Source organism: Mya arenaria, chromosome 13, assembly GCF_026914265.1.
Source record: "Mya arenaria isolate MELC-2E11 chromosome 13, ASM2691426v1".
In the NCBI taxonomy this organism is placed as follows: Eukaryota; Metazoa; Mollusca; class Bivalvia; order Myida; family Myidae; genus Mya; species Mya arenaria.
The window spans coordinates 60,569,096-60,594,326 of NC_069134.1; the positions used below are offsets into that span (position 1 = coordinate 60,569,096).

The 25,231-nt window shown below is 35.3% G+C and overlaps 1 protein-coding gene across 1 annotated transcript; it reads left to right on the plus strand.

The window, feature by feature from the left end:
• The first annotated feature begins 382 nt into the window (after window positions 1-382).
• Window positions 383-17,525, plus strand: LOC128214319 (probable protein phosphatase CG10417). The gene is made up of 11 exons (XM_052920729.1): window positions 383-582; window positions 775-850; window positions 1,764-1,961; window positions 2,840-3,013; window positions 4,547-4,968; window positions 5,926-6,170; window positions 7,159-7,276; window positions 7,906-8,140; window positions 10,580-10,709; window positions 11,778-11,871; window positions 13,418-17,525. The coding sequence occupies exons 1-11, from the start codon at window positions 472-474 to the stop codon at window positions 13,670-13,672; spliced, it is 2,058 nt and encodes a 685-aa protein (XP_052776689.1). The 5' UTR covers window positions 383-471; the 3' UTR covers window positions 13,673-17,525.
• The last annotated feature ends 7,706 nt before the right edge of the window (window positions 17,526-25,231 follow it).

The window sequence follows — 25,231 nt, forward strand, 5'->3', positions numbered from 1 at the left end:
ACGTCGTACTTGTACATATCACCCAGTGCGTCGGCTCTCCATAGAGGGCTCTGCACTTTACTGTGAAGAAGACCCGTACATTGCGTGTGCAATGTACCTAAAGCTGGTACACAAACACAGACAAAAAACGTGTTTTTCTGTTTTCCAAATGTAGCTGTTTTTACACTTACAACTGTTTTGCACTGGGGCCTCGACTTGGCTTCTTCGCTCGTTTACGAGTGTTGTCTCAAAAATACATTAACAAGTCAGTATATATCATAGAATGTATAACGCATAATTTTGTGGTGTAACGAGTTTTACTATCTTTGTCTCATTTTCTTTCCATTTATTTTTCTTGGGACTGAGATAAATATTTCGGATAATAAATGGAGGAAGTCACGTGATACATCAGAATAAGCCGCGAAATTATATGCAATTTCTCACGTGGATCCTGTCAGTATTTGTAAATTTTCCATAAAACTCACCATCCAAATGGGTGTCTATTTATCTGCCCCGATCACCGAGAAGGTGTCCACGGACCAGAAATGTCCAAAATACACGTATGGTGCTTCTTCTATGCAAGGATGGCGAATGACGCAGGAGGTGATGTTTTCCCCATGTATTTTTACTTGTTTCAGGTATTTTAAATGGAATTATTGTTACATTTTCTAGTTTTTATGATTTATATAGCTGCCAAATGATCTGAGCAAGAGTAAATGCCCTTGTCAGTAATGTTGAATTGGCATCTGTTGAGCTTTCAGAAATAATATTCTGTATAATGTTATAACTTTTCAGGATGCCCATAACTGTATCAGCAATTTCGACGAAGAGACAAACACATCATACTTTGCCGTTTATGATGGTCATGGAGGTATGTTTATTGTGACATGTTATTGTTGATTTGAAAAGGCAATCCTGAGGCAATTTTTATTTTTTATTATTCCTACTTGTACTCTGCAAAATTATGATATTTTTGTATTGCACCAGTCATTTGTAAACACCACCCCCGCCCCCAAGGTCCAGGGAATATTGGGGACTTTGACTTTTGTCCAGCCAAGCCCTGGTAAAATCCCCGTCTTGCGGGGAAGAACTGCCGGGGGGAAAAAACGCCAAATGCCCCCGCAACCCAGGGACCCTAAGTAAGGTCGATTTCCTGCTATAATTGGCATGAAGACAAAACCAGCACATTCACCCGGCACTGTGGGGCCACCTGGAAGGTAAAAATATGGCCCATTCCCCCACGCTATCCCCGGCATGCCCCGGGACCTTTGGGGGGGCCTGGTTACAATTGACTGGTGCATTAAAAGGAACTGGACACCAAATGGTCCCCAAATCGGTAATTTCTCTAAACAAGTCTAAAATTGTCATTACCAGCTAGAATGAGGCTGGTTATACATATCTTTACATGATTAAAAGAATATTTTGTAGCTCCCCGGCTGAGTTTACCTGTTTGAAAATAGTGCATAATGGATTTCCAGTTACTAGTGTGTTTATTTAGCATGTGAAAGTCACATGATTAGTACAGAAACTTATACCGATGCTATTTTTAAAGTTATTGGTATTTACTGAAAGTCACATGATTAGTACAGAAACATATACTGATGCTATTTTTAAATTTATTGGTATTTATGTGGTAGACATATCAAGTAAATTTTGAATTGGAAAAATAATGAAGATTTTAAAGAATTTGCCATTTTTGAATATCTGATCAGTATGATGCCTAGAAAAGGCCCTGATAAGTCATGTTTATAAAAATCAGCTTTTGTATTAACTTGCATTTTCAGGATCTGAAGTTGCCCAATACACAGCAGAACATTTGCCAGAGTTTATTAAACAACATGAGCTTTACAAGTCGGGGAAAATTCGTGAGGCACTTCAAAAAGCATTCTTGGGATTTGACAAGACTCTTACAGAAGAAACCGTAATACAGGAGCTTAAGACACTGGCAGGTGTTGATGATGGCGATGACAATGAAGTTGCTGGTAAGTAATTTAAACTTATTTACTTCACAACAATTGTGAAACAAGTTTTACAAAATTGTATTATTCTCTTGGTAACCACAAACCAAATTCACATGCGCACAGGCCAGGAATCGAACCCATGTCACCTAAGTGGCCGGAGTATGCAGAGGAAACCTACTTGTCCGACTAAATGACCACAAACCAACTCATATGCACCCAGGCCAGGAATTGAACATAGGTTGTCTAAGTAAGAAGCTAATGCCCTAACAGGGCATACATATCTGCAGGTGGTTGAACTTTGGAATAAGCTTGGGCCATTGATTTATAGCAATGGCAAAGTTTTATATTCAGTAGCCAGGCCGATTCCCTATCCAATTAGTGATTTTTTTTGGTGCGATCTACTACCTTCGAAAGGCTGTTTCCCCTTGCTAAAAACTGTCCATTTTTCCCAAAATTTTATATTTTTTTCCCAATTTGATTCATGTCCATTATGTGAATGAATAAATAATCAATGAATTTCTTGTAATATAAACACAATCTTGACATTACTTACTCTTTCACAGCATTATGTATGCATTATAAAGTTCAAACATGTATATTTGCCATTATATTAGTTATTTTGGCCTGATTTTGTATTTTTCCCAAAGACAAAATATTTTCCCAATTTGCAAGGCACAGGCAGTAAAAATAATTCCAAAAAAAATCACTGCCAATTAGCTGTGGTGATTTTGTCAAAATACTTGGTGTCTTTTCATGGGGTGGCTGTTGATATCGAGCTCTTTTTATAACGTTAAGAATTCGTTCATTCATCACTATATATAGATGTGATTTTTTTTTATGACAAGTCATGTTTTTGATATGTAAACATCTTTTCTTATTACAAAGTTTTTTATTTCCAGATGATGAGGGTATGGGTCGTACAGAGCGAGACATGCTGGTGGCGGAAGCAAATATGCCAATTGAGGAGCTGATGGCAAAATATAATAGTGCCGGGCCGGCGCAGACGAGGCTTGGCAAGAGTGAGAAACACCAGTCACCCATGATACGATCTAAACAGGAGGCGAAAAGGCCAGGTAGGGCAGAGTCATATAAAACACAGTCATTTAGGAAAGAAAAGAATACTACAGTACACTCAACGAGTTAAACCCACTTTCCTCGCTCACTCCAAGGTCGATGATCACGGACTTCCCCCTGAGTGTAAAACTGTTGCCCTCGCTAAAATCCCACCGAGTTCCTCCGAGGAGCTGGTTTACTGCCGAGTTTAATATAAACGATAGCGTTGAAAATCGTCCAATTTTATGACTCTGCGGCGGAACTAATCAGATAAGCAAGAAATTATTCTTGTTCAAAAGTTATTTGTTTTTATGCTTATGTACATTGTTAATAGTACAAGCTTCTTACCACCGTTTAATTTTTATTCGTGTCCGTAAACGACAATTGAATAGTGTCTTGACTTGTTAATAGTAAACATTGAATCATTGATGTATTGCCACTAATTGTATTGCATCATAAAACAGCCTACATTTTACACGATTCTGAACCATGACCTCTGACGTCACACGCGTAATCAATTCAAAATAGAATATACTATACTATTTAATATTGGTGGTTAAAAATAGTTATGACGTTTTAGGGAATTTTCCACAAAAAAATCAGGCAAGAAGGCCTTCAACCATGCGGTCTGAAGTTTGAACACGTGTTTGACCTCCTGATTTTCCGAAAATGTGTAATAAGTAACTTAGCCTTTTTCGGGTGAAATGTGTTTATCAATGTATTCAGTCATTAGTACAAACACATTAATAATATGCATGTGCAAATAGTGAAATAGGACTGCATGCTGGTAGTAAGCTAACTTTATGTATAACGGGCAGAGGAAAAAAGAATAATGGCAATTTAATGAAGCTGTCATAATCGATGGAAATTTTTAATAAAAAATAACTTGAGCGTAGATTATTATCAATTGTCCTCAGAGTTTCGCGGAGTTTACCCCTCCGAGGAACGCCGCGTTCGTAATTCTTCGGTCAACTGATCACCCTCCGGGGGCCTTAAATTCAAACTCCGAGGAACGCAGACAGTCGATAAATTCATTGTGTTGGCCGCGATAGCGAAAATAATCGGAGGGAAATGGAAAGTGGGTCTAACTCGTTGAGTGTACTGTATGGACCAACATGCATAAATCCAATGATTCTGTTTTGGTTAATCATCAAAATATTTAAGCTATGATGTAATTATCATACATAACTTTACATGAATATCATTAAAGTAATAAAAGCAACAATCATGTTGCTGTCTCATCTGTGTTTCCCCGATTACAAATAGCGCGCAATGGTTTCCCAGTTTAAATATACCAATGCTATTTTTCAACTGACTGGAATTAAAGTGGGAGACAACCAAAAAAAAATTCAAATTGAAAAAAAACGCACAAAAAATGCAAAATATGCAGGTGTATTAAGCAATGGCATACATAAGTAAGGTTCAATGCATTGTACACAACGATGTCAATTTTATGTAAGCTTTTAACGATTTACTTTTCTTGCAATTGTATCATCTGGTGTCTAACCCCTTAAATACATCTTGATGAGCCATTTTTATGTGTGCCTTTGTAGGAACGTCCAAGGAAGAAAATGGTGCTAAAGAAGGCAGCTCAGATGCACTTGCTACAAATTTAGATGATAAACTTGATACTGAACAGCCCGATAATGACAATAACCTTAATGTTGAAAAGGAACTTAGAAACTCCATAAGTGATTCAGGTGTTGAAATAGACAGTGCTAGCACAACTAAAGATAATACAAACTCAAATAATTCTATAGTCAGTGAGAGTAAATCTAGTAAGACTAGTATTCCGAATGGTGAAACAGACGTTGACAGTGTTGAAAGCACTGGTGCTAAAAGTGCAGATTCTTGTGTAACAAGCAGTACAAGCGAGAAAGTTGATAGTGAAACGTGTGGTGTGTCTTCATCGTCCGGTGAACCAGAGGCGGGAGGAAGTGGCAGCAGGGCAGGACCGTCCGGGTCTGAGGCACAGGTAAGAAAACTACAAGTAAGGCTTAAAAAGGTACAATTTGGATTGGGTTAAACAACCCTACCAACGAAATAGGTGCCGACCCTACCGTTTTTAGTGTGTGTTTAAATATGTTATTTAAAAACTTAAAAGCTTTGTACAGAAGATTTCTTAAACACCATTCCTTACTGTCAAATGACATTTATATTCTTACATAAAGTCTTACAAATTAAATGAAAAAAAGCCTACCTACCCTACCTGTTTAAAACAGGATGTTTACAACCCCAACAAAACCATCTTTTTGCCAATGTTACATAGGTGTTTTCCTTTAGGTGATCTTTCAGGGCTATCTTTCTACTATGGGTTATGGTGCAGGGGCCCTTCCAAAGGTTTCTTTATCTGTGAAAGAGAGTTTAAATGTTTCGTTTTGCCATATGTAATAGACTCTCAATCATATGAATGGATTCTAACTAGTATAAACATATGGCAGAAGAAATATCTGTATCTTAGCTATTTTGGCAAAAATTTTACTTCATGTGGAGGACACTTTCCAGGAAAATTGTGACAAAAAAAGAGGGAAACTTTTGAATGGCTGGGCCCAAAGTCACTAGCAAAATGGCCCTCTCTTCTTGTGAATTAACTCTTTAAAACGAGGCAGGGCATGGTATCAAATGCATAATGCCATCTTAGCAATAGAGAAATAAGTGTCAATGGAATGAACCTTTCAGATATTACCAACCTTTAACAGTGTTCTAAATTAGCACAAGCCCATAATCCCATTGGTAAAATGATTTCAGGGCTTGCTCAAATTCCTTGAACAGAATGTTGATGCCAAGAACTAGTGACAGAAATCGGGCTAAGTCATCTATAGTCTTAATTTTAATGACTGCTTTAATGCGGGAATTGAAAAGGATTAATATGTTTTGTATGATGTATGTGACACTATTTTGATACTGAAGTTTTTGTACATGTACATTTCAGGCAGGGGACTCAGGTGTTAGTCAGTCCAGTAGTTCAGGAACTTCCTCTAAGCCTGAGGCTGGTGGGTCGGGGCTAAGCAAGGCAGGGGGTAGTGGGATGTCAACGCCAGGGGGTAGCGGAACTTCAAAGGCTGGGGGAAGTGGTACATCAAAAATTACATCAGATGGCTGGGTTGACCAGGACAGTGAAGATGATAGCGATGATGATGACGACGACGATGATGATGAGGAATTTCTGGAAGACAGGTAACCATTCTTTTCTGATTTTTTTTAGGTCAGTGACATTCTGGGTAGGCGATTTTTATTGTCACTGTTAAAAATAAGTAATGATAGTGTTACGACCACTAAATTCAACAGAGAAAAAGAAACCAGCATTCGATTTGAAACAAACAAAATTTATTTACTTATTTTAAAAAAAGAAATTTCAACAAAGTTACACTTAGATTTAAATACTTTAAGAGTAAATTTTATGTTTAGGCCAGTGGCTTAATTTGTAAAGCATCGTAGTGAAAATGTTCAACTTAGTACCTATTAAAAAAAAATCAAAATGAAATGTATTCATTGCATTCAAATTCACAGGAAATAAATCCAAGATATTGTAAAAAAAACAATAGCACTGCAAAACTTGGACTATTTTTTATCCCAAGAGACTGTTTATTAGTGAAGTTTGCTTTTATACCAATTAAAAATGTTCCAGAACACTCTACCAAAATATGCAAAACATTTCTCTGAAATTCTTCAAGAATCTTGTTGATTCTAAAACTTACAGTATACATGAAAAATTTACTCTGAATCTTGGTCACCTAACCTTACAATGGAAAAAGATTATTAAACAATTAAGTATTCAATTTAAAATACAGTCAAAACTTGCAATGTTGGAGTTGTTGGGTCCCGGGGAAATACTTTGAGATGCAGGACATTCAATACAATTGAAATAGTAAAATTGTATGGATAAACCAGAAAAAAAAAAACGAAAAAAGATTGACAAACATGTAACCAGAACATCGAAGTAACAGCTTGACAGAGTGGCGAGTTTAGACTCTGTATATACATGTGGTGGTTTTTGACCAGTCCAGGACAGCTACAAATGTAACAGGGAATTTTGACACATAAGAGGTAACACAGGTTGAAATATATTCTTTTTAAGATATGGAAATGGGGAAGAATTTCTACCCCAAAATAATTTGAAAAACAGCCGGCATGTACCAAAACATGTACCATTTTTATGATTCAGTGATGATGAAGATGATGAGGATGATGATGACGACGAAGATGAGGAGGATGAGAGTGGACCGGGTGGTCTGTTTGCTGTGCGGTCAGTCGGAGCAGGGGAGGAAGACCATGTGGAAGAGGTACAGTGTTCTAAGCAATACCTTTAATTCCTGGACAATCAAAAGATGATACGACTGACAGTGATTTTCCTTGATGCCTTTTATAGGCTATTTCCCTTTGCCAAAAAAAATGTCCATTTTTACCTGAAACTTTGTAATATTTCCCTAATTCGTAAGACACAGTTTCAGTGAATGATTTAAAAAGTAATGTTTTCCTTGTTGTACAAACAAGATCTTTACAAGACCAGCCTTAAGCGCATGCATAAAAATGTCTTGGCGTGTGTATTTGCTATTATATCAGTTATTTTGGCATTATTTTGTATTTCCCCAAAGTCCAAATATTTTCCCAATTTGGAAGGCCCGGGCGATGGAATAAAATTTCTCCAACATCACTGATTGATAATAACCATAATAGCAAATTTTTAACTTATTAAACTTATTTATTAAAAATGTCTAGGTATAATCACCTTGGTGTTGTTGTGCACAAAAATTTAAGCTTGCACATGTCCATAAACAAAAACCCTTCAAGGTATTCAAATAAAACTGCGTTGCTCAGTGTACATGTCCAATAACTCCTAATAATTGTTGGAATGAAAAAAGATAGACAAATGTATAATGTACATGTAGCTCATCTTTCTTTTTGCTTTCAGCCGGGCACTGACAGTGGATGCACGGCAGTGGTGACATTGATTAGCGGAGACAAGGTGTATGTTGCCAATGCAGGCGACTCCCGCTGCGTTTTGTGTCGCGATGGCAAGGCAGTCGAGTTATCATTTGATCATAAACCGGAAGATGAGATTGAGAGAACGAGAATTGAGGCAGCTGGAGGGAAGGTGACAAATGATGGACGTGTTAATGGTGGCCTTAACTTGTCAAGGGCTTTAGGTAACAATTATACTTTGAACTGATCTCTCATGAACATATAGAGGAAAATTGTTTGTTGTGATGTAAAATCGCAATATATTTCACTGAGTTAACACTGAAAGCTATGTTTCATAAGTGGCATAGACATGAGTGAAATATTTACTTTAGGTGTTCATGCAGTGAAATATATTGCATACTTACACTGAAATTAATAATTTTATTGAATGTAAACGAATTTTTTTAAAGAAAAATGTGCCATTTTGAATGCGCACTAGCGTCATTTGTTGTTGAAATTGTGTCCCAGCCCTGTTCTTGCTGAAGTTTGATTTGGAACTGAGAGGGGGCGTCAATTTCAAAAATAGTGAAAAATATCAAATTTATATTTTCACTGTTTGAAACAGTGAAATGTCAATTATATTTCAACTCTATAAACCACTGGAAAGCATGTAATAAATAAGAGTAAAAAAAATAACGCTGCTGGAATATTCACAGTAATTGTTGTACCTATCATACGATGTGTACTGTATATATTTAATTGTTGTACCTATCATATATATTTTTTAAATAAAAGTTTTTAGCTTGACTTCACAGAATATGAGAGCTATACTACTCCCTCACCCGGGCCTCGTCATTCCATATTGGTTAAGGTTTTGCATGTCAGCAAATTTAAGTCAATATCTCCGCCAAAACATCATGTATTGCATTGAAACCTACATAATAAATTAAGTAAGTATATCTTGTATATATATTGCCAGTGATTTTTTTACTAACAATTTGACACCGAATATCGGTCTTTTCACAATCGCCAAAAAAACGCTAAAATTCCCAAAAATGTGAATAAAAATTCACAATTCCCAATAGCTACTTGTGAACAAAGTGTTTTTTTTATTAAATCCGCGTCAAAACACGTAAAAGTTGTGTTAAACTTTGAAGATTTATGTGGAAATCGGCGATTGCGAATTCGCATACATATTGAATACCGAATGACGGCTTTTATCGTTAACCGATCAAGTAGACGCACGCTCCTAATGTAAAGCGCTGGCCGTAAAGCGCTCAGTCACGAGGAGCAAAATGACTGTAAATTTGTAAACAATTTGAGATGTAAAGGCAAAATGTCAAGAAACGGCAAGTATTATCAGAATTTTTTTTAAAAATCCACGCTGCCGGTACACCAACAATATTTTCCGCCTTTAAACAGATAACATTTACAAATGTATCGATTTTGAATAAGAGTGTCACTTTAATAAATATGCAATTATCAAAATTTCATTGTTGTCTATTTTCATTTTATTGTCAATACAGACACTAACTCAGACTGTATGTATGAGTATAACACTATTGTATTTCAGAATTAGAATTTTAAGGTTTTGTTAATTTTTCACAATTTGGAACTTAAACGCGCTAAAATTTCACAAAAGAAAAGGCATGGGCTGTTTCACAAAAAAGAGAAAAAAATCACTGATTGCAAATCATGGTCTTTTATTGTTTGACATAACAATTCAGGGTAGGATTTTGCATGTAAAATTGCAGCAACTATTTTATGTATTGCATTGAGAGTTTATACAACAGATTTCAATAATCAAATCTACCTAATAAATCAAGCTAGATTAATTCTTTTTTGCATATAATGCAAATTATGGTCCTTTAAGTTTATTATTTGTTTAAGAAATTCTGGTTAAGGTTTAGCACATTTAAGTCAATAATTTGGCAAATATCTGGTGTATTGCAATGATACTTAAAACAATTATTCACATCCATCCAACCTACTTAATTAAACAAGTTTGATACCGGTAACTTTTTAAGTCAGTATCTCATCAACCTCTTGATGTATTGCATTGAAACCACTTGATAAGTCTAGTAAGTTAACTCTTATTGCATTAAATGAATGTTATGGTCCTTCAATATAATAGTTAACTTTGAAACACTAGTTTAAGTTTTACATGTGAGCATACATCAGTATATATCTCAGCACCTACTTGATGAATTGCATTGAAACTTTATGTCATTGTTCCCCACCATCCAACAAGCTTAACTAATCATGTAAGATAATAATCTTGCATGTAACTCAAATTATGGCCCTTTATTATTGACTTTGACATTTTGATTTTCGGTGAAAAAAGTCAAGTGTGCTGTCTCTGTGACAGCCATCCTTTTGCTCTGAAAACCTCCTGAACATGGAGAAAAGTTGCTGGTAAAATATGGTGTAATATGTATTATTTTCACCATTTTATTTACGTACACAGTCTTTTTACTCGCCCATTTACTTTACCTTTGTAAAAGAGCAGTTTTATTGCTGATTTAGCTGTTAAGATGTTTGTATTCACTATTGTTTCTTGATTAAATATCCTTTGTTTAAGAGACAGCCACATGTTATGATGCAAAACCAACCTTTCATTAAACTGTTCCTGTTATAATATAACACTGTTTAAGAGTTAAATCATCTCAACACTGTTTTCACAGGTGACCACTGGTACAAACGTAATGAGACAAAGGACTTGAAAGACCAAATGATCTCCCCACTGCCCGATATCGAGACAGCAACACTTGGGCCACAAGATGAGTTTATGGTCATCGCTTGTGATGGAATTTGGTTGGTACTTTTTGCCACAATTAGGACTAGGGCTATTCCATTTAAACATATAACCCACGGGGGTAAGGTGCTTTTAAAATATACCAACCCTCTACAAGAGCAAATTTACCCTTTCAGGGTCCAAATTAGCAAAAATGACACCCACGCATATTCTTACTATTTAAATAATTGCCTTTTCCCCCCGGGTGTTTTATGTTTTACTGGAATAGCCCTAGTAGTGTTGGGAATCGGTTGCAATTTTACTATCGATGATCGGTTCCACTCAAGTAACCGATTATCGACAGTACAATTGGTTTTTAAACCACTAGATAGTACCTGAGTTGTAGTTTTATTCATGTACAGTATTAAACTCTTAATCATTATATGCATATACCTTATGTCTATGATTGAAGTTATTAAGTGTTGTTGTATAAAAAATAGTTAATTTTCTTGCTCATTGTGGCTTTCATCAGCCATTTTGTTAAAGATAACATCTGAACACTTACTAATTATTTTTTCATTTATTTATTATTTTTTTCGATAATCGATTATAACGAAATAGTATCGATTGTCGCCGATTTCGGGCCCAACCAATCGATTTTCGATTATAATCGATCATCGGAACATCACTAGCGCTTAGTACTGTAGTGATTTTTAGCTTGTCTGTTTTTGGAAGAAAGGGAAGAGGTATTAGCCTAGGCACCATGCAAAAACTTTAATATTGGCCATAACTGTTCTTGATATTCAAATGAAATGAGGGACGAACATTGACAGAGAAAATAAGACCAATAACTCTGACTGCAATAGTTGTCAATGCTCCATTTCTAACCATAGAACCCCCACTGACAAGCATTTGGAGTTGGCTTGGCTTGGCTGTGTTCTTGTTTTATATATAAAAAAAATAATAGCCTTCATATTTGCAGCAATAGGGTTCTTGTTGTGCACAAACTTGAGTTATGGTAAAAACTTAAAATAGTCTTCAAGTTGCTGCTGGCTATTTTTTAGCATTAAAAATTATCTGCTGTAATACCCCCTATGAATCTTGTTGTAAATTCAGAACATGTTTTTATTTTTTACATCATATGATAGGAACTCGCTTACAAGTCAGGAGACAGTGGACTTTGTCCGAGAACAGCTCATGGAACCGGAGAACGCAGCCAAGCCTTCACTCGTCTGTGAACAAGTAAGATAATATATTAAATAGTAAATGCTGTATAAGAAAGCTGTAGTATGATAAGCACAGTGGTTAACACACTCACTTTTAATCAAGTAGTCCTGAGGCAATAATTACAGTCACATGTCATGTCCAAGTCTGGGCTTAGACTCAAAAAACTCTTATTAAAATTACAAATAATCATCTTTATTCCATTCGTAAATATAAAATAGATGGGAATAATTGTAAGATTTCGAATAAGATAAAAATTCAGCAAATTCCACACAAAAACAGGAAAAAAGTAACAATGGAATGAGGATTTGTCGTTTTGCCACTTGAGTCAGAACACAGACTTAAGACTGTTGATATTCATGGTCCCAGGATTTTCTATCCTAATCCTAAGCGCATATATGTATTAGTTTGTTTATAGGGTCACCAGCCATACAAAAAAACAATACTGCCATGTAGACTATTTTTATCCTGTCACTTGCATACAAATCGATCTAATAACAACGTGCTGTGTAAATTTTAGTTTATTAGGATAGTAGACCACGTGATGTTAATCTTCAGTCAGGTGGTCATGTGACTGCGAAAACGAACTTCTTTTCTATATTCTGCAATATCAGAGGAAAAGCACAAGTACTGTTTCAGTATCATATCAACTGACCACCTACATTCGACATCAACAATAACTCGCCCATAAAGTCCCATCATTATGCATAATAATGACACTGGCAAAACAATCAACCTGAAATCTACATGTGATGAGAAAATCTTACCCCACCCGCAAATGCTGGAAACTGTGAAACAGCATTCAACGATACTCGTCCATAGTTTGTTCCATTTCTGTGGTGAATGACAAAATCTCACTTACAACAGAAATTAATGATCTCTTTGCTGGTGCAGTTCTAAACATCCAACACTATCAACATGAATTAAATCCATTTAACATGTGGCTTTTTTTTGTAAACACTCATGGTCTTGAACCATGACCTGTGTACTGTACTCTGTGACTTGCAGAATAATTGTTACATCATCAGATAATGTTTGGAGACTGATCCATGCTATAATGCAGGTTTAAAAGCTTTTTTATGTTTTGAATGGATATTGATGTATTAAAATGCATTGACTTTGAATATAGAAGTTTTGAAAAAAGTTGAACAGTTTTGAGAACTATTTTGGGGGCGATTTAAACATGGATACCGAGCGTGATGACGTCAACAGGGAAAAAAACAGTTGCCCCCCTTTACTTTATAATTTTAAGGTTATTTATAGTGTTTAATTAAACAAAGTAACAGGATAAATAGAATACTAGGTTAGTTCCGTAGATGGAGAAAGTTTATCTGGCTCGGCTGCGGATTTTATCGGGTGAGCCGAAATTCCTCCGCCTTGCCAGATAACATTCCTCCATCCACGGCACTAACCTAGTATTCTCTATATAAAAGAAATATGTATTGTATTAAGTTTGTGCGGTAAAAAAATTTATCTTTGATAATCTGACTTGTACTGTAGAAGCTGTTACTTCAGACCTGTTATTTTGCTTTCAGACCTGTTATATTGCTTTCCTGTATTTCAGTTGTTCGACAAGTGTCTTGCTCCAAATACTATGGGAGATGGGACAGGATGTGACAACATGACCTGCATCATCATTGTCTTCAAGGCCCCTGCCCGAAGCAGTAAACGTCCAGCCACAGAGATAGACCACGGGGACAGGGAAGCAGAGCCGGCGGAAAAACGAGCACGGACAGACAACGAGACGCAACAGACTGATGGGGGGTCGGGCGAAATGAGTGTTGAACAATCAGAGGTTGACAGTTCCCATCAGTCTTGATGGGAGGATTGTGCTTGGGGTTAAAATGTTGGTTTGGGATCTTAAGAATTGAGCAATGTTTGCGAATGGGCTTGCAGAAACTGACTGATTACTTTTGCGGAGGATTTTAACTGATGAAGGGGAAGTGTATGAAATGGTTTATAAATGGCGTTGTCATTTTATAAAACGAAATATTTTGCAGCCATTTATGTGATGATTTCAAGTTGGTGTCTGATTGGAGAAATATATTTTTGACCATTTTGCTAGTGCTTGTTGAAGTGTTAAGGTTACAAATCTGATGTTGTTTCTTGTTGGTCTGTTATAAGGCAGATAACTCTGAATATCTTATTTTTGGCTTGTCTGTTTCTTCAAAGAGAAAAACTTGTGGTATTTTCATAGCCTTGGGGTTGATTTTGTTGGCAGCATTATGCAAAAAAAAACTTGGCCACAACTCTGAAACCTTTCCAGATATTCAAATGAAACTTGGTAAAAATGTTTTCCAGAGACCATACTTACTAATGTAGCATGACACATAACTCTGGCATCAATAATTATTGAGTTATGCCCCTTACTTAAACTTTGCTTCACAAGAGAATATTTTTGTCGTTCAAGTGTGTCATAATATCAAGTCTGACCTTTTCCCTGAATATTTTATATAAGTATAGGACCACTGCTTGAAATAAAAATCTGAACAATTAGCTAAGTGAATGCAGTAAATGAATTATCATTTTTGTGTGGCCAAAAAAGTAAAATGAATTGAATGAAATATGCAGTTAATTGATGAAATATGATACAAGAGCTGCAATGACAAATTTATCTATTGCAATGTAAAATAAGATGTTTCGTTTTGTTTCTAGTGAAATCAAAGGTTTATTGAATATTGTGTTTGTTAAGTTAAGGTTATAACATGCTTTGTAAAATCTTGATGATTAAGAAGGGCTATGCAGCGAGTATTAAGTAATTAAGACTTTACAAAATATGTTTCAACTGACTTGATTTTTTTCCTCTTTACAGCAGGCAGGGAACCAAATAATGACATCATGCGACGTTTGTTCAGAACTTTGTTAAGTTAACAACGTTGTTTACGCAATTGTTGTTAACTTTTAAATCATCACTGAAAGTTGAATGGATACATTTGTGATCTGCTGTATTTCTAACAAGATTTGAGACAACTGTTTCACCTGTACTAGTTTTTAGCTCTACTGGCCAAAGGCCAGAAGAGCTCATGCAATGGTAATGTGTACGTAGTGCGTCTGTAAACAATTGCTTGTGAACATGATACAGTCTTCAGTTTTGATTGTATCTCGATGAATCTTGTACAGTATCTAGATATCCATTAGAGCTGGGTTCCTTTCGAAAACCAGCCAGATCCGCCCATGCATGCCTAGATTATGGGCCATGAAAGTTTTAAAGAAATGCTTTTTATTTTTAGCCAGGTCTGCATGAGCGAATTCTATTTTTAGCCAAGTTTACATGTACATGTAAATTCAAGTCTAGGTTAAGGGAGACAATTTGCAAGTCAAGGATTTTGAGAGACAATTTGCTTTTTGCTTCTGCAGTTGATTTTGTGAATTACTCTGCCTTGTTCTTGTTGAAAGCCCAAAGGCCATTTTTTAGCTTTAAGTTCTGTAGTTTGCGCATTCATCTTAACAAAATTGGTTGTGAATGTTTAAGTTATGCACCTGGTGTCATTGCTGGCCACACCCAGGGTTCACAGGTTTGGTAAACATAAATCTGGAAAGGTTTGAAAATCTTTTTGTGTGTTCGTGCATCCATCTCAGCACAATTGATTGTGAATGTTTGTTCAAATTGATCAATGTTGTCCTAGGATGCCCTTGACTTTGACCTTTTGACCAACTTTTTTTAACTTTTAGAACTACAGAAATTTTTACTATGAGTACAGTTTTGAAAGCATTTTTTTTTTTGTCAGATGACTTTTACTTGGCACATATTAAAATAGTTTATGCAACTAATCTGCTTACAATACTTTCTGGGCTCAGATGTTGAACGTGCTACGTTTTCAGGTAACCCAAACACAAAACATAAACTATATGTCTGTTGCCTTTTACCCATACATACATGCTCTGGATTGATATGACCGCAAAAGCCATGCCAGTAGAGCATAGGCCCTTTTTAGTCCAAATAATTGTACGTTGACGGATTTTTTTTAGATTTTTGATATGGCAAATCCTTCACGTACAAATTGTTTAGAATCAAAAGTGGGTAGTTGTTCCGATCAGGATTCCCGGTTAAAGCATATAGTGTCTATAAAATATCATAAAAACAAGAAATATTACCAGATAATGTTATTTTATATTAGTTCCGTACACAAAAAATAAATATCCAACTTATAATTACGAGTTTGACGGCTTTTCTTCATTTCATTCTGTCAAAACATAACGATATATACATGAAGGGCACCTGCAAGGCTTCAGGGCACAGTTTTAAATCGCTCGGAACATTTCGGCCATGGCCGTGTTGTTACGATTGTATATCGAGGTCTATCTCGAAGCTTTGTCGGAGGAGGCCGAGTTATTACGATTGTATCGAGTTGTTCCCCTTCGCATAATTGTTTTCTGTGTCAGTCAACTTTCGTTTTATTGGAAAGGTAAACAACTTGTTTTAATGCATTAAATGCTTGTTTAGCGCAAAATAGCATTTCACTTACATGGTAAAATATGAATATAACTCTTTATGATCAATTTCAACCATAAAATACTTCACTTAAAACAATTTCAAAAATTTTAAAACACCCCCGTTTTTTGCACATTCCCGTTTACACGTTAGGGATTGGAAGAATCCCGTATAACACGTCTAATATTTTAGACTAAGGCCCTTTTGTGCCTCTTGCTTTAGATTTTTGATAAGATCATCGAAAAAAAATGTACAATTAAAGTTAAAATAGTTCACGTTTAAAAGTTAACAACGATGTCGTTAATGAAGTTGTTAACTTTAACAAAGTTCTGAACAGTCGTCCCTATGTCTTAAGATATAAATAAGCAATGATTAAGCACTGTTCTTAATGAAGACTTTATTGTTGGCAATTTGATTGGCTAGAAATATAGTTAATAGTCTAACGCTAGTAAATAAGGGTTTGAGCCAGGTTTTAAAGTACAGCGTGCTACAGAAGAGGGACAGGGTGATAAGTTGGAAATGGGAATATTGTATTGGACTCTAAATAACATGAATATTATAAATTTAACAGAAAATGCTAGGAATTGTATTTAATAGAAGCAATATTATGTTTCAACTGCCAAATACAGTCAAAACTCGCTTTGTAAAACTCTTATCTCGATGTTCCTGTAGGGTTTCAGATTTCTCAAAAATTTGGGTTTAGTTAGACATGTTTTATATTTCGGTTTTATCAAATGTTCGTTATCTCCAAGTATTTTTCGAGCTCCCAACAAGTTTGTCAAAATGACAGTTGACTGTATGTACACTTTACAAGCATTTATAATCACTATAAGTTTCAATCAAACCAAAATATATATTTTTTTAAGCATTTCATTCAATAAAGGCAGAAGAGTGGCCATGCTTTCCTCCATGAGGCCAGAGTGGTGTGACCATCAAAGGACAGGGTGAAGCATCGTACAATAACTCCAGCTAAAACCCTATGTAGTAACTTGTCTTATTAACAGTATTTAATGGTGTTGAGAAGTATCCCAGATATAATACAGCAATCTTCTTGATTTCTGTTTTTTGATTTTGTTGTTTTTGTGCGTTATGCAAGAAAATATTGAAGCGCTAAGAGTCTTAGTGCTGCTATGGTTTTGACGAACGATTGTAAATGTTCAGTTTCATGATGTGAATAGAATCTCTGTTATTTGAGAAATCGTTAAGGATGCACATGAAGTAATAAAAGTGATGAAAAAGATTCTGTTACTTCATTTTGTTATTTGGCCGGATGGCTGTATAGGTGTATAGCTGGTTTGTTTTTATCCTCTGCTGAAAGGTGGAGGGGATATAGTAATGGCAGGCGTGTGTGTGTGCGTCCAGGTAATTGTGTTTGAAGTATGGCTTGAAAAGGCTTTTAGGTATTGACCTCATAGGTCATATACAGATAGATCTTGTTGAGGAGAAGTGCAGTGCACAGGAACCATATATCTGGGTGCAGTTTGTTTGATTGCCCTTCGTTAATTTTCATATTTTTTTGTCTGGAGTATAAAACTCGGAAAAGTCTTTGAGGTATTAACTTCAAACAGCATAGACAGATAGATCTGAGGAGAAGTGCAGTGCACAGGAACCATAACTCTGTCTGCAGCAATTTTTAGTCATTCCCTTTTGTTAATATTTATACTATTTAACTATTTATATGTTGTCTAAATCATTTATTTTAAGGTATTTAAACTTCATATATAGTTGGATTACATTAATAAATGCAGTGCAATAGGAACACAACTCTGGGTGCAGTATTTTTTAAGTTATTGCCCTTTGTTAATTTTCATACATAATCATTGTCCTTGGAATAACTTGAAAAGTCTTTTAGGTATTTACTTCAAACTTCACATACAAATGGATGGCATGAAGGAAGAGTGCAGTGTACAAAAAAAGCATAACTCTGGGTGCAGTTATTTGCAGTTATTACTCCTAGTTAATGATCATACATATTCTTTGTCCTGAGCATAACTTTTGAAGTCTTTAAGGTATTGACTTCAAACTTCATATACAGCCAAATCCCATTAAAATTACAGTGCTCAGTAACTAGTTTTCTGGCTAGAGTAATGTTTTTAGTTGTGCTTTTTTAATGTTCATTTGGTATCCTTTGTAGTAAGGCGAAGCTGATACTGATCTTACTTGATTAGGCTGGAGATATGGCAGTTAGTGATACTCTTGTTCCAAGATGAAAATATTAGTATTGTCATATTCTAAGTATGATCATTGATGTAATGAAAAAAAAACATGAAGCTTGGCCGTAACTCTTGAACCATATTCACTAGAAGGAATCTGGAAACTTAACATACAAACAGTGGCAATACATGTATGCTAGGCAAGGCCAATAAATCTAGCTTTATAAATGCCCTTCGATTTATTTTTGCCATCCACAGTAAGGTTTCAGTGTGTCACTTTCAGCTTGTCTGATGGGTTTTAAGAAAAAGTTAGACATTGTCAACTGGCACCGGATTTTCAAACTTGATCATTTTTTTTAAATTATCAAAAAAATCCTATAATTGTACAGTACTAAGTGCAAATTAAATATATATATATATATATATATATATATATATATATATATATATATATATATATATATATATATATATATATATATATATATATATATATATTTCACATTTTAGATTTACGGTATTATAATTCTTAGTTTGGAATTATAAGATTTTTTTTTTATTGATTTATTTTAAATGATTGAGTTTGAAAATCCGATGCCAGTGACATTGTCATAGCCATGGCATTGACATGCAAGAGCTGGTACTTTGGCAAGTATCCTAAAACCGTTCAGAACGTTCAACCAAAACTAGGTACACGTGTTGCCGGGGACCATTCGCACATGCATAGCAAGGCCCATTACTCTGACATAATATTGTCCAGTTTTCCCCTATTTGAATAAAATTCAAACAGAATTGCACTAAAAAAAGCGGATCGAGCGTGGGGGCGCAACGGCGCAAGTCAAACGGTTATGCCCGAAGAAACACCCACTCTAACATCGAATCCTGGAGCCTCCCCTGAGCTGTATATGAAAAGTATCCGTTTAATGATTCGTTAAAAAACCAAATAAAGACCAAAATTGAATAACAGCAAAGTAAAGGACTCCACTCCAGTTTATTAACTATTTATAAATATGTTTACATTATAAGAATATTTCCCAATATATATATATATATATATTATTTGCAGAACCGTCTGCACACAATTATATTATGTCTTAAAATATACTGGCATTCAATGTCAGAATGTAAACTCCAAGAACATCTTGCTGTACGCAAATTTTCGTTGAGAACATGCTTGTCTATGAGTTTATCACCTGAAAGGCGACTTAAAACACACAAAAAGAGGCTGTTAAGAGCTCATGGAAAGGCGAGCCTCTCAAATCTGTCTCGCTTCGCCGCCTTCTTGTCGAAGTTCCACGCTTTTAGCGGCGCCCGCTCCCGACTGGCGGCTTTCTTTGTGTGGATTATGCCGTCATCATCTTCATATGACGCCATCCCCATCATGGCGACCCCATAGCTGGGTTGGGGTATGCAAATTGCATCCGACTCATTTTTTCTGGTCAGGTAACGGCTGTAATCATTGACCACGTGGGACTCAGGGTTGTATGCCGAAAGGGCCTTCCCTGCGTGTATCGCTCTCTCGGACGGTCCGCATGTACATTTTGGATGGTTTGTACCCATGACCTCTTTAATGGCGGTATGCAGGCCATGTGGCGGGCTCTCTTTGTTATCAAGCCCGACGCATTTGATATTTTGGAGCGGGTTTGCCCTGCTCAGCGGTTTGATATCTTTGAGGGTTGTTTTATCACCAGCTTCCGAACTATTATCTTTCTTTTCTAACTCCTTCTTGATTTTCTCCAAATGCTTTTGGTAAATCTCCGGGCCGTTTGGCTTCGGCACCCAGCCCTCAAATTTGACCTTTCTGTCATCAGATTTAAATACATATCTGGCGTGTTCGTACCACGAACCGGGGTACTCTTGTTTCTCGTCGTCGGCGTGGCATCCGAGGAACAGAACGTCCGTCAGTGACAGGCTCTTCTCGCAGGCTTGTATTTTAGATAATAGTTGAACTGTGATGACGAAATGGTGAAGTACACCACGTCTTTCATTTTATCACCATTCTTTCGCGGCTGCCAACCGGTAATGTCTTTGTATTTGCGCATGCGCATCGGACAGCATCCAAAAACAACGCCTTGCCAAGAAATTGTCATGTTTATTTCTAGTTACTGATTGTGCGTGTTTGTTCAACGAGCTGCTACGTTTGAATAACGTTGTTAGCGTAATTTCAAAGATAATATGACAAAACAATGATGTCATTGACGTAATGACGTCAGAAGTAATTAAATATAATTATATATTTCGAACGACCTTTGTTGAAACCATAGTATCAGTGTGTGTATATCACGTGATAATTTGCGTCATAAATGCTACGACGGAAGGCAATGTTTTGCTTAAGTCTTAAAACAGAGTTAACTTATATTTTCTTCACCATTTTCAAAGAAACAAATTGCAGTCTATGTCGCTTAAAGAGCCCCACCTATGTTTTATAACTTGAGTTTGATAAGGTAATTAGTTTTCTCAATCACTTCGGCAAACCTGTTTCCAAAGTAATGTGTTGACAATGCTCAATCAGACGGCCGTATTGTGAAAAGTTTGTCGAAGTGTTTAAAGAAACTAAGCTCTCAATCAAACTCTGGTAAAATTGTAAGCGGCGTAGACTGCGCTGTTTCATTCAAAATGGTGAAGAAATAGTAAAGTTATCGTTTTTAAAAGTCTTTATTCGACGTCAAATATTGCCTTCCGACGGAGCACTTATGACACAATTTATCACGTGGTATACACACACTGTATATGTAAGTATATGTTTACGATCATTTCGGGCTTTTGCGCATCAAAGGTTTAATATTGTCCGATAATTACAGTCGCACGCTGGGTACATCTTTCTCTTTTCGGATATTTATGTATACACGTATGTAATTACAAACAGTGAGAACTTATCAATGACTCGTCGCTGTTTAATGTTTTTTCGATGGAATAATGACAAAACTTTTTTAGGATAGCATTTTATTGGAGAATACCTTTTCAAACAGATTAAAACAAACTAAATTTTGAATCATTCTATGTGTTTTTGAGTGATGAAATGTGTTGAGATTGAATTTGAGATTTGGTGATTATGGGGATATGTCAATGGTTTAGGCTTAAATCACAACACTCGCATTGCCTAAACCTATGACATCATTCATCCAGTTATATACCCTTTGATTTATTGCTTAATGATTGTCCAGTTATGTGCCCTTTGTTTTATAGCTTAATTATTGTCCAGTTATATACCCTTTGATTTATTGCTTAATGATTGTCCAGTTATGTGCCCTTTGCTATATAGCTTAATGATTGTCCAGTTATGTCCCCTTTGCTATATAGCTTAATGATTGTCCAGTTATATGCCCTTTGCTATATAGCTTAATGATTTTCCAGTTATATGCCCTTTGCTTTATAGCTTAATGATTGTCCAGTAATATGCCCTTTGTTTTATAGCTAAATGATTGTCCAGTTATATACCCTTTGATTTATTGCTTAATGATTGTCCAGTTATGTGCTCTTTGCGTTATAGCTTAATGATTGTCCAGTTATATGCCCTTTGTTTTATAGCTTAATGAAGGTCCAGTTATGTGCCCTTTGTTTAATAGCTTAATGATTGTCCAGTTATGTGCCCTTTGATTTATAGCTTAATGATTGTCCAGTTATGTGCCCTTTGCTATATAGCTTAATGATTGTCCAGTTATATGCCCTTTGCGTTATAGCTTAATGATTGTCCAGTTATATGCCCTTTGTTTTATAGCTTAATGATTGTCCAGTTATGTGCCCTTTGATTTATAGCTTAATGATTGTCCAGTTATGTGCCCTTTGCTATATAGCTTAATGATTGTCCAGTTATATGCCCTTTGCGTTATAGCTTAATGATTGTCCAGTTATGTGCCCTTTGCGTTATAGCTTAATGATTGTCCAGTTATATGCCCTTTGTTTTATAGCTTAATGATTGTCCAGTTATGTGCCCTTTGTTTTATAGCTTAATGATTGTCCAGTTATGTGCCCTTTGCGTTATAGCTTAATGATTGTCCAGTTATGTGCCCTTTGCTATATAGCTTAATGATTGTTCAGTTATATACCCTTTGATTTATTGCTTAATGATTGTCCAGTTATATGCCCTTTGCTATATAGCTTAATGATTGTTCAGTTATATACCCTTTGCTATATTGCTTAATGATTGTCCAGTTATATGCCACTTGTTTTATAGCTTAATGATTGTCCAGTTATATACCCTTTGATTTATTGCTTAATGATTGTCCAGTTATATGCCCTTTGTTTTATAGCTTAATGATTGTCCAGTTATGTGCCCTTTGTTTTATAGCTTAATGATTGTCCAGTTATATACCCTTTGATTTATTGCTTAATGATTGTCCAGTTATATGCCCTTTGCTATATAGCTTAATGATTGTTCAGTTATATACCCTTTGTTTTATAGCTTAATGATTGTCCAGTTATATGCCCTTTGATTTATTGCTTAATGATTGTCCAGTTATATGCCCTTTGTTTTATAGCTTAATGATTGTCCAGTTATATACCCTTTGATTTATTGCTTAATGATTGTCCAGTTATGTGCCCTTTAGTTTATAGCTTAAAGATTGTCCAGTTATATGCCCTTTGTTTTATAGCTTAATGAAGGTCCAGTTATATACCCTTTGTTTTATAGCTTAATGATTGTCCAGTTATGTGCCCTTTGTTTTATAGCTTAATGATTGTCCAGTTATATACCCTTTGATTTATTGCTTAATGATTGTCCAGTTATATGCCCTTTGTTTTATAGCTTAATGATTGTCCAGTTATATACCCTTTGATTTATTGCTTAATGATTGTCCAGTTATATGCCCTTTGCTATATAGCTTAATGATTGTTCAGTTATATACCCTTTGCTATATTGCTTAATGATTGTCCAGTTATATACCCTTTGATTTATTGCTTAATGATTGTCCAGTTATGTGCCCTTTGTTTTATAGCTTAATGATTGTCCAGTTATGTGCCCTTTGCTATATAGCTTAATGATTGTCCAGTTATATACCCTTTGATTTATTGCTTAATGATTGTCCAGTTATATGCCCTTTGATTTATTGCTTAATGATTGTCCAGTTATATGCCCTTTGTTTTATAGCTTAATGATTGTCCAGTTATATGCCCTTTGATTTATTGCTTAATGATTGTCCAGTTATATGCCCTTTATTTTATAGCTTAATGATTGTCCAGTTATATACCCTTTGATTTATTGCTTAATGACTGTCCAGTTATGTGCCCTTTAGTTTATAGCTTAATGATTGTCCAGTTATATGCCCTTTGCTATATAGCTTAATGATTGTTCAGTTATATACCCTTTGCTATATTGCTTAATGATTGTCCAGTTATATACCCTTTGATTTATTGCTTAATGATTGTCCAGTTATGTGCCCTTTGTTTTATAGCATAATGATTGTCCAGTTATGTGCCCTTTGCTATATAGCTTAATGATTGTCCAGTTATATACCCTTTGATTTATTGCTTAATGATTGTCCAGTTATATGCCCTTTGATTTATTGCTTAATGATTGTCCAGTTATATGCCCTTTGTTTTATAGCTTAATGATTGTCCAGTTATATGCCCTTTGATTTATTGCTTAATGATTGTCCAGTTATATGCCCTTTGATTTATAGCTTAATGATTGTCCAGTTATATACCCTTTGATTTATTGCTTAATGATTGTCCAGTTATGTGCCCTTTAGTTTATAGCTTAAAGATTGTCCAGTTATATGCCCTTTGTTTTATAGCTTAATGAAGGTCCAGTTATATACCCTTTGTTTTATAGCTTAATGATTGTCCAGTTATGTGCCCTTTGTTTTATAGCTTAATGATTGTCCAGTTATATACCCTTTGATTTATTGCTTAATGATTGTCCAGTTATATGCCCTTTGTTTTATAGCTTAATGATTGTCCAGTTATATACCCTTTGATTTATTGCTTAATGATTGTCCAGTTATATGCCCTTTGCTATATAGCTTAATGATTGTTCAGTTATATACCCTTTGCTATATTGCTTAATGATTGTCCAGTTATATACCCTTTGATTTATTGCTTAATGATTGTCCAGTTATGTGCCCTTTGTTTTATAGCTTAATGATTGTCCAGTTATGTGCCCTTTGCTATATAGCTTAATGATTGTCCAGTTATATACCCTTTGATTTATTGCTTAATGATTGTCCAGTTATATGCCCTTTGATTTATTGCTTAATGATTGTCCAGTTATATGCCCTTTGTTTTATAGCTTAATGATTGTCCAGTTATATGCCCTTTGATTTATTGCTTAATGATTGTCCAGTTATATGCCCTTTATTTTATAGCTTAATGATTGTCCAGTTATATACCCTTTGATTTATTGCTTAATGATTGTCCAGTTATGTGCCCTTTAGTTTATAGCTTAATGATTGTCCAGTTAAATGCCCTTTGTTTTATAGCTTAATGAAGGTCCAGTTATATACCCTTTGATTTATTGCTTAATGATTGTCCAGTTATATGCCCTTTGTTTTATAGCTTAATGATTGTCCAGTTATGTGCCCTTTGTTTTATAGCTTAATGATTGTCCAGTTATATACCGTTTGATTTATAGCTTAATGATTGTCCAGTTATATACCCTTTGATTTATAGCTTAATGATTGTCCAGTTATATACCCTTTGATTTATAGCTTAATGATTGTCCAGTTATATACCCTTTGATTTATAGCTTAATGATTGTCCAGTTATATACCCTTTGTTTTATAGCTTAATGATTGTCCAGTTATATACCCTTTGATTTATAGCTTAATGATTGTCCAGTTATATACCCTTTGATTTA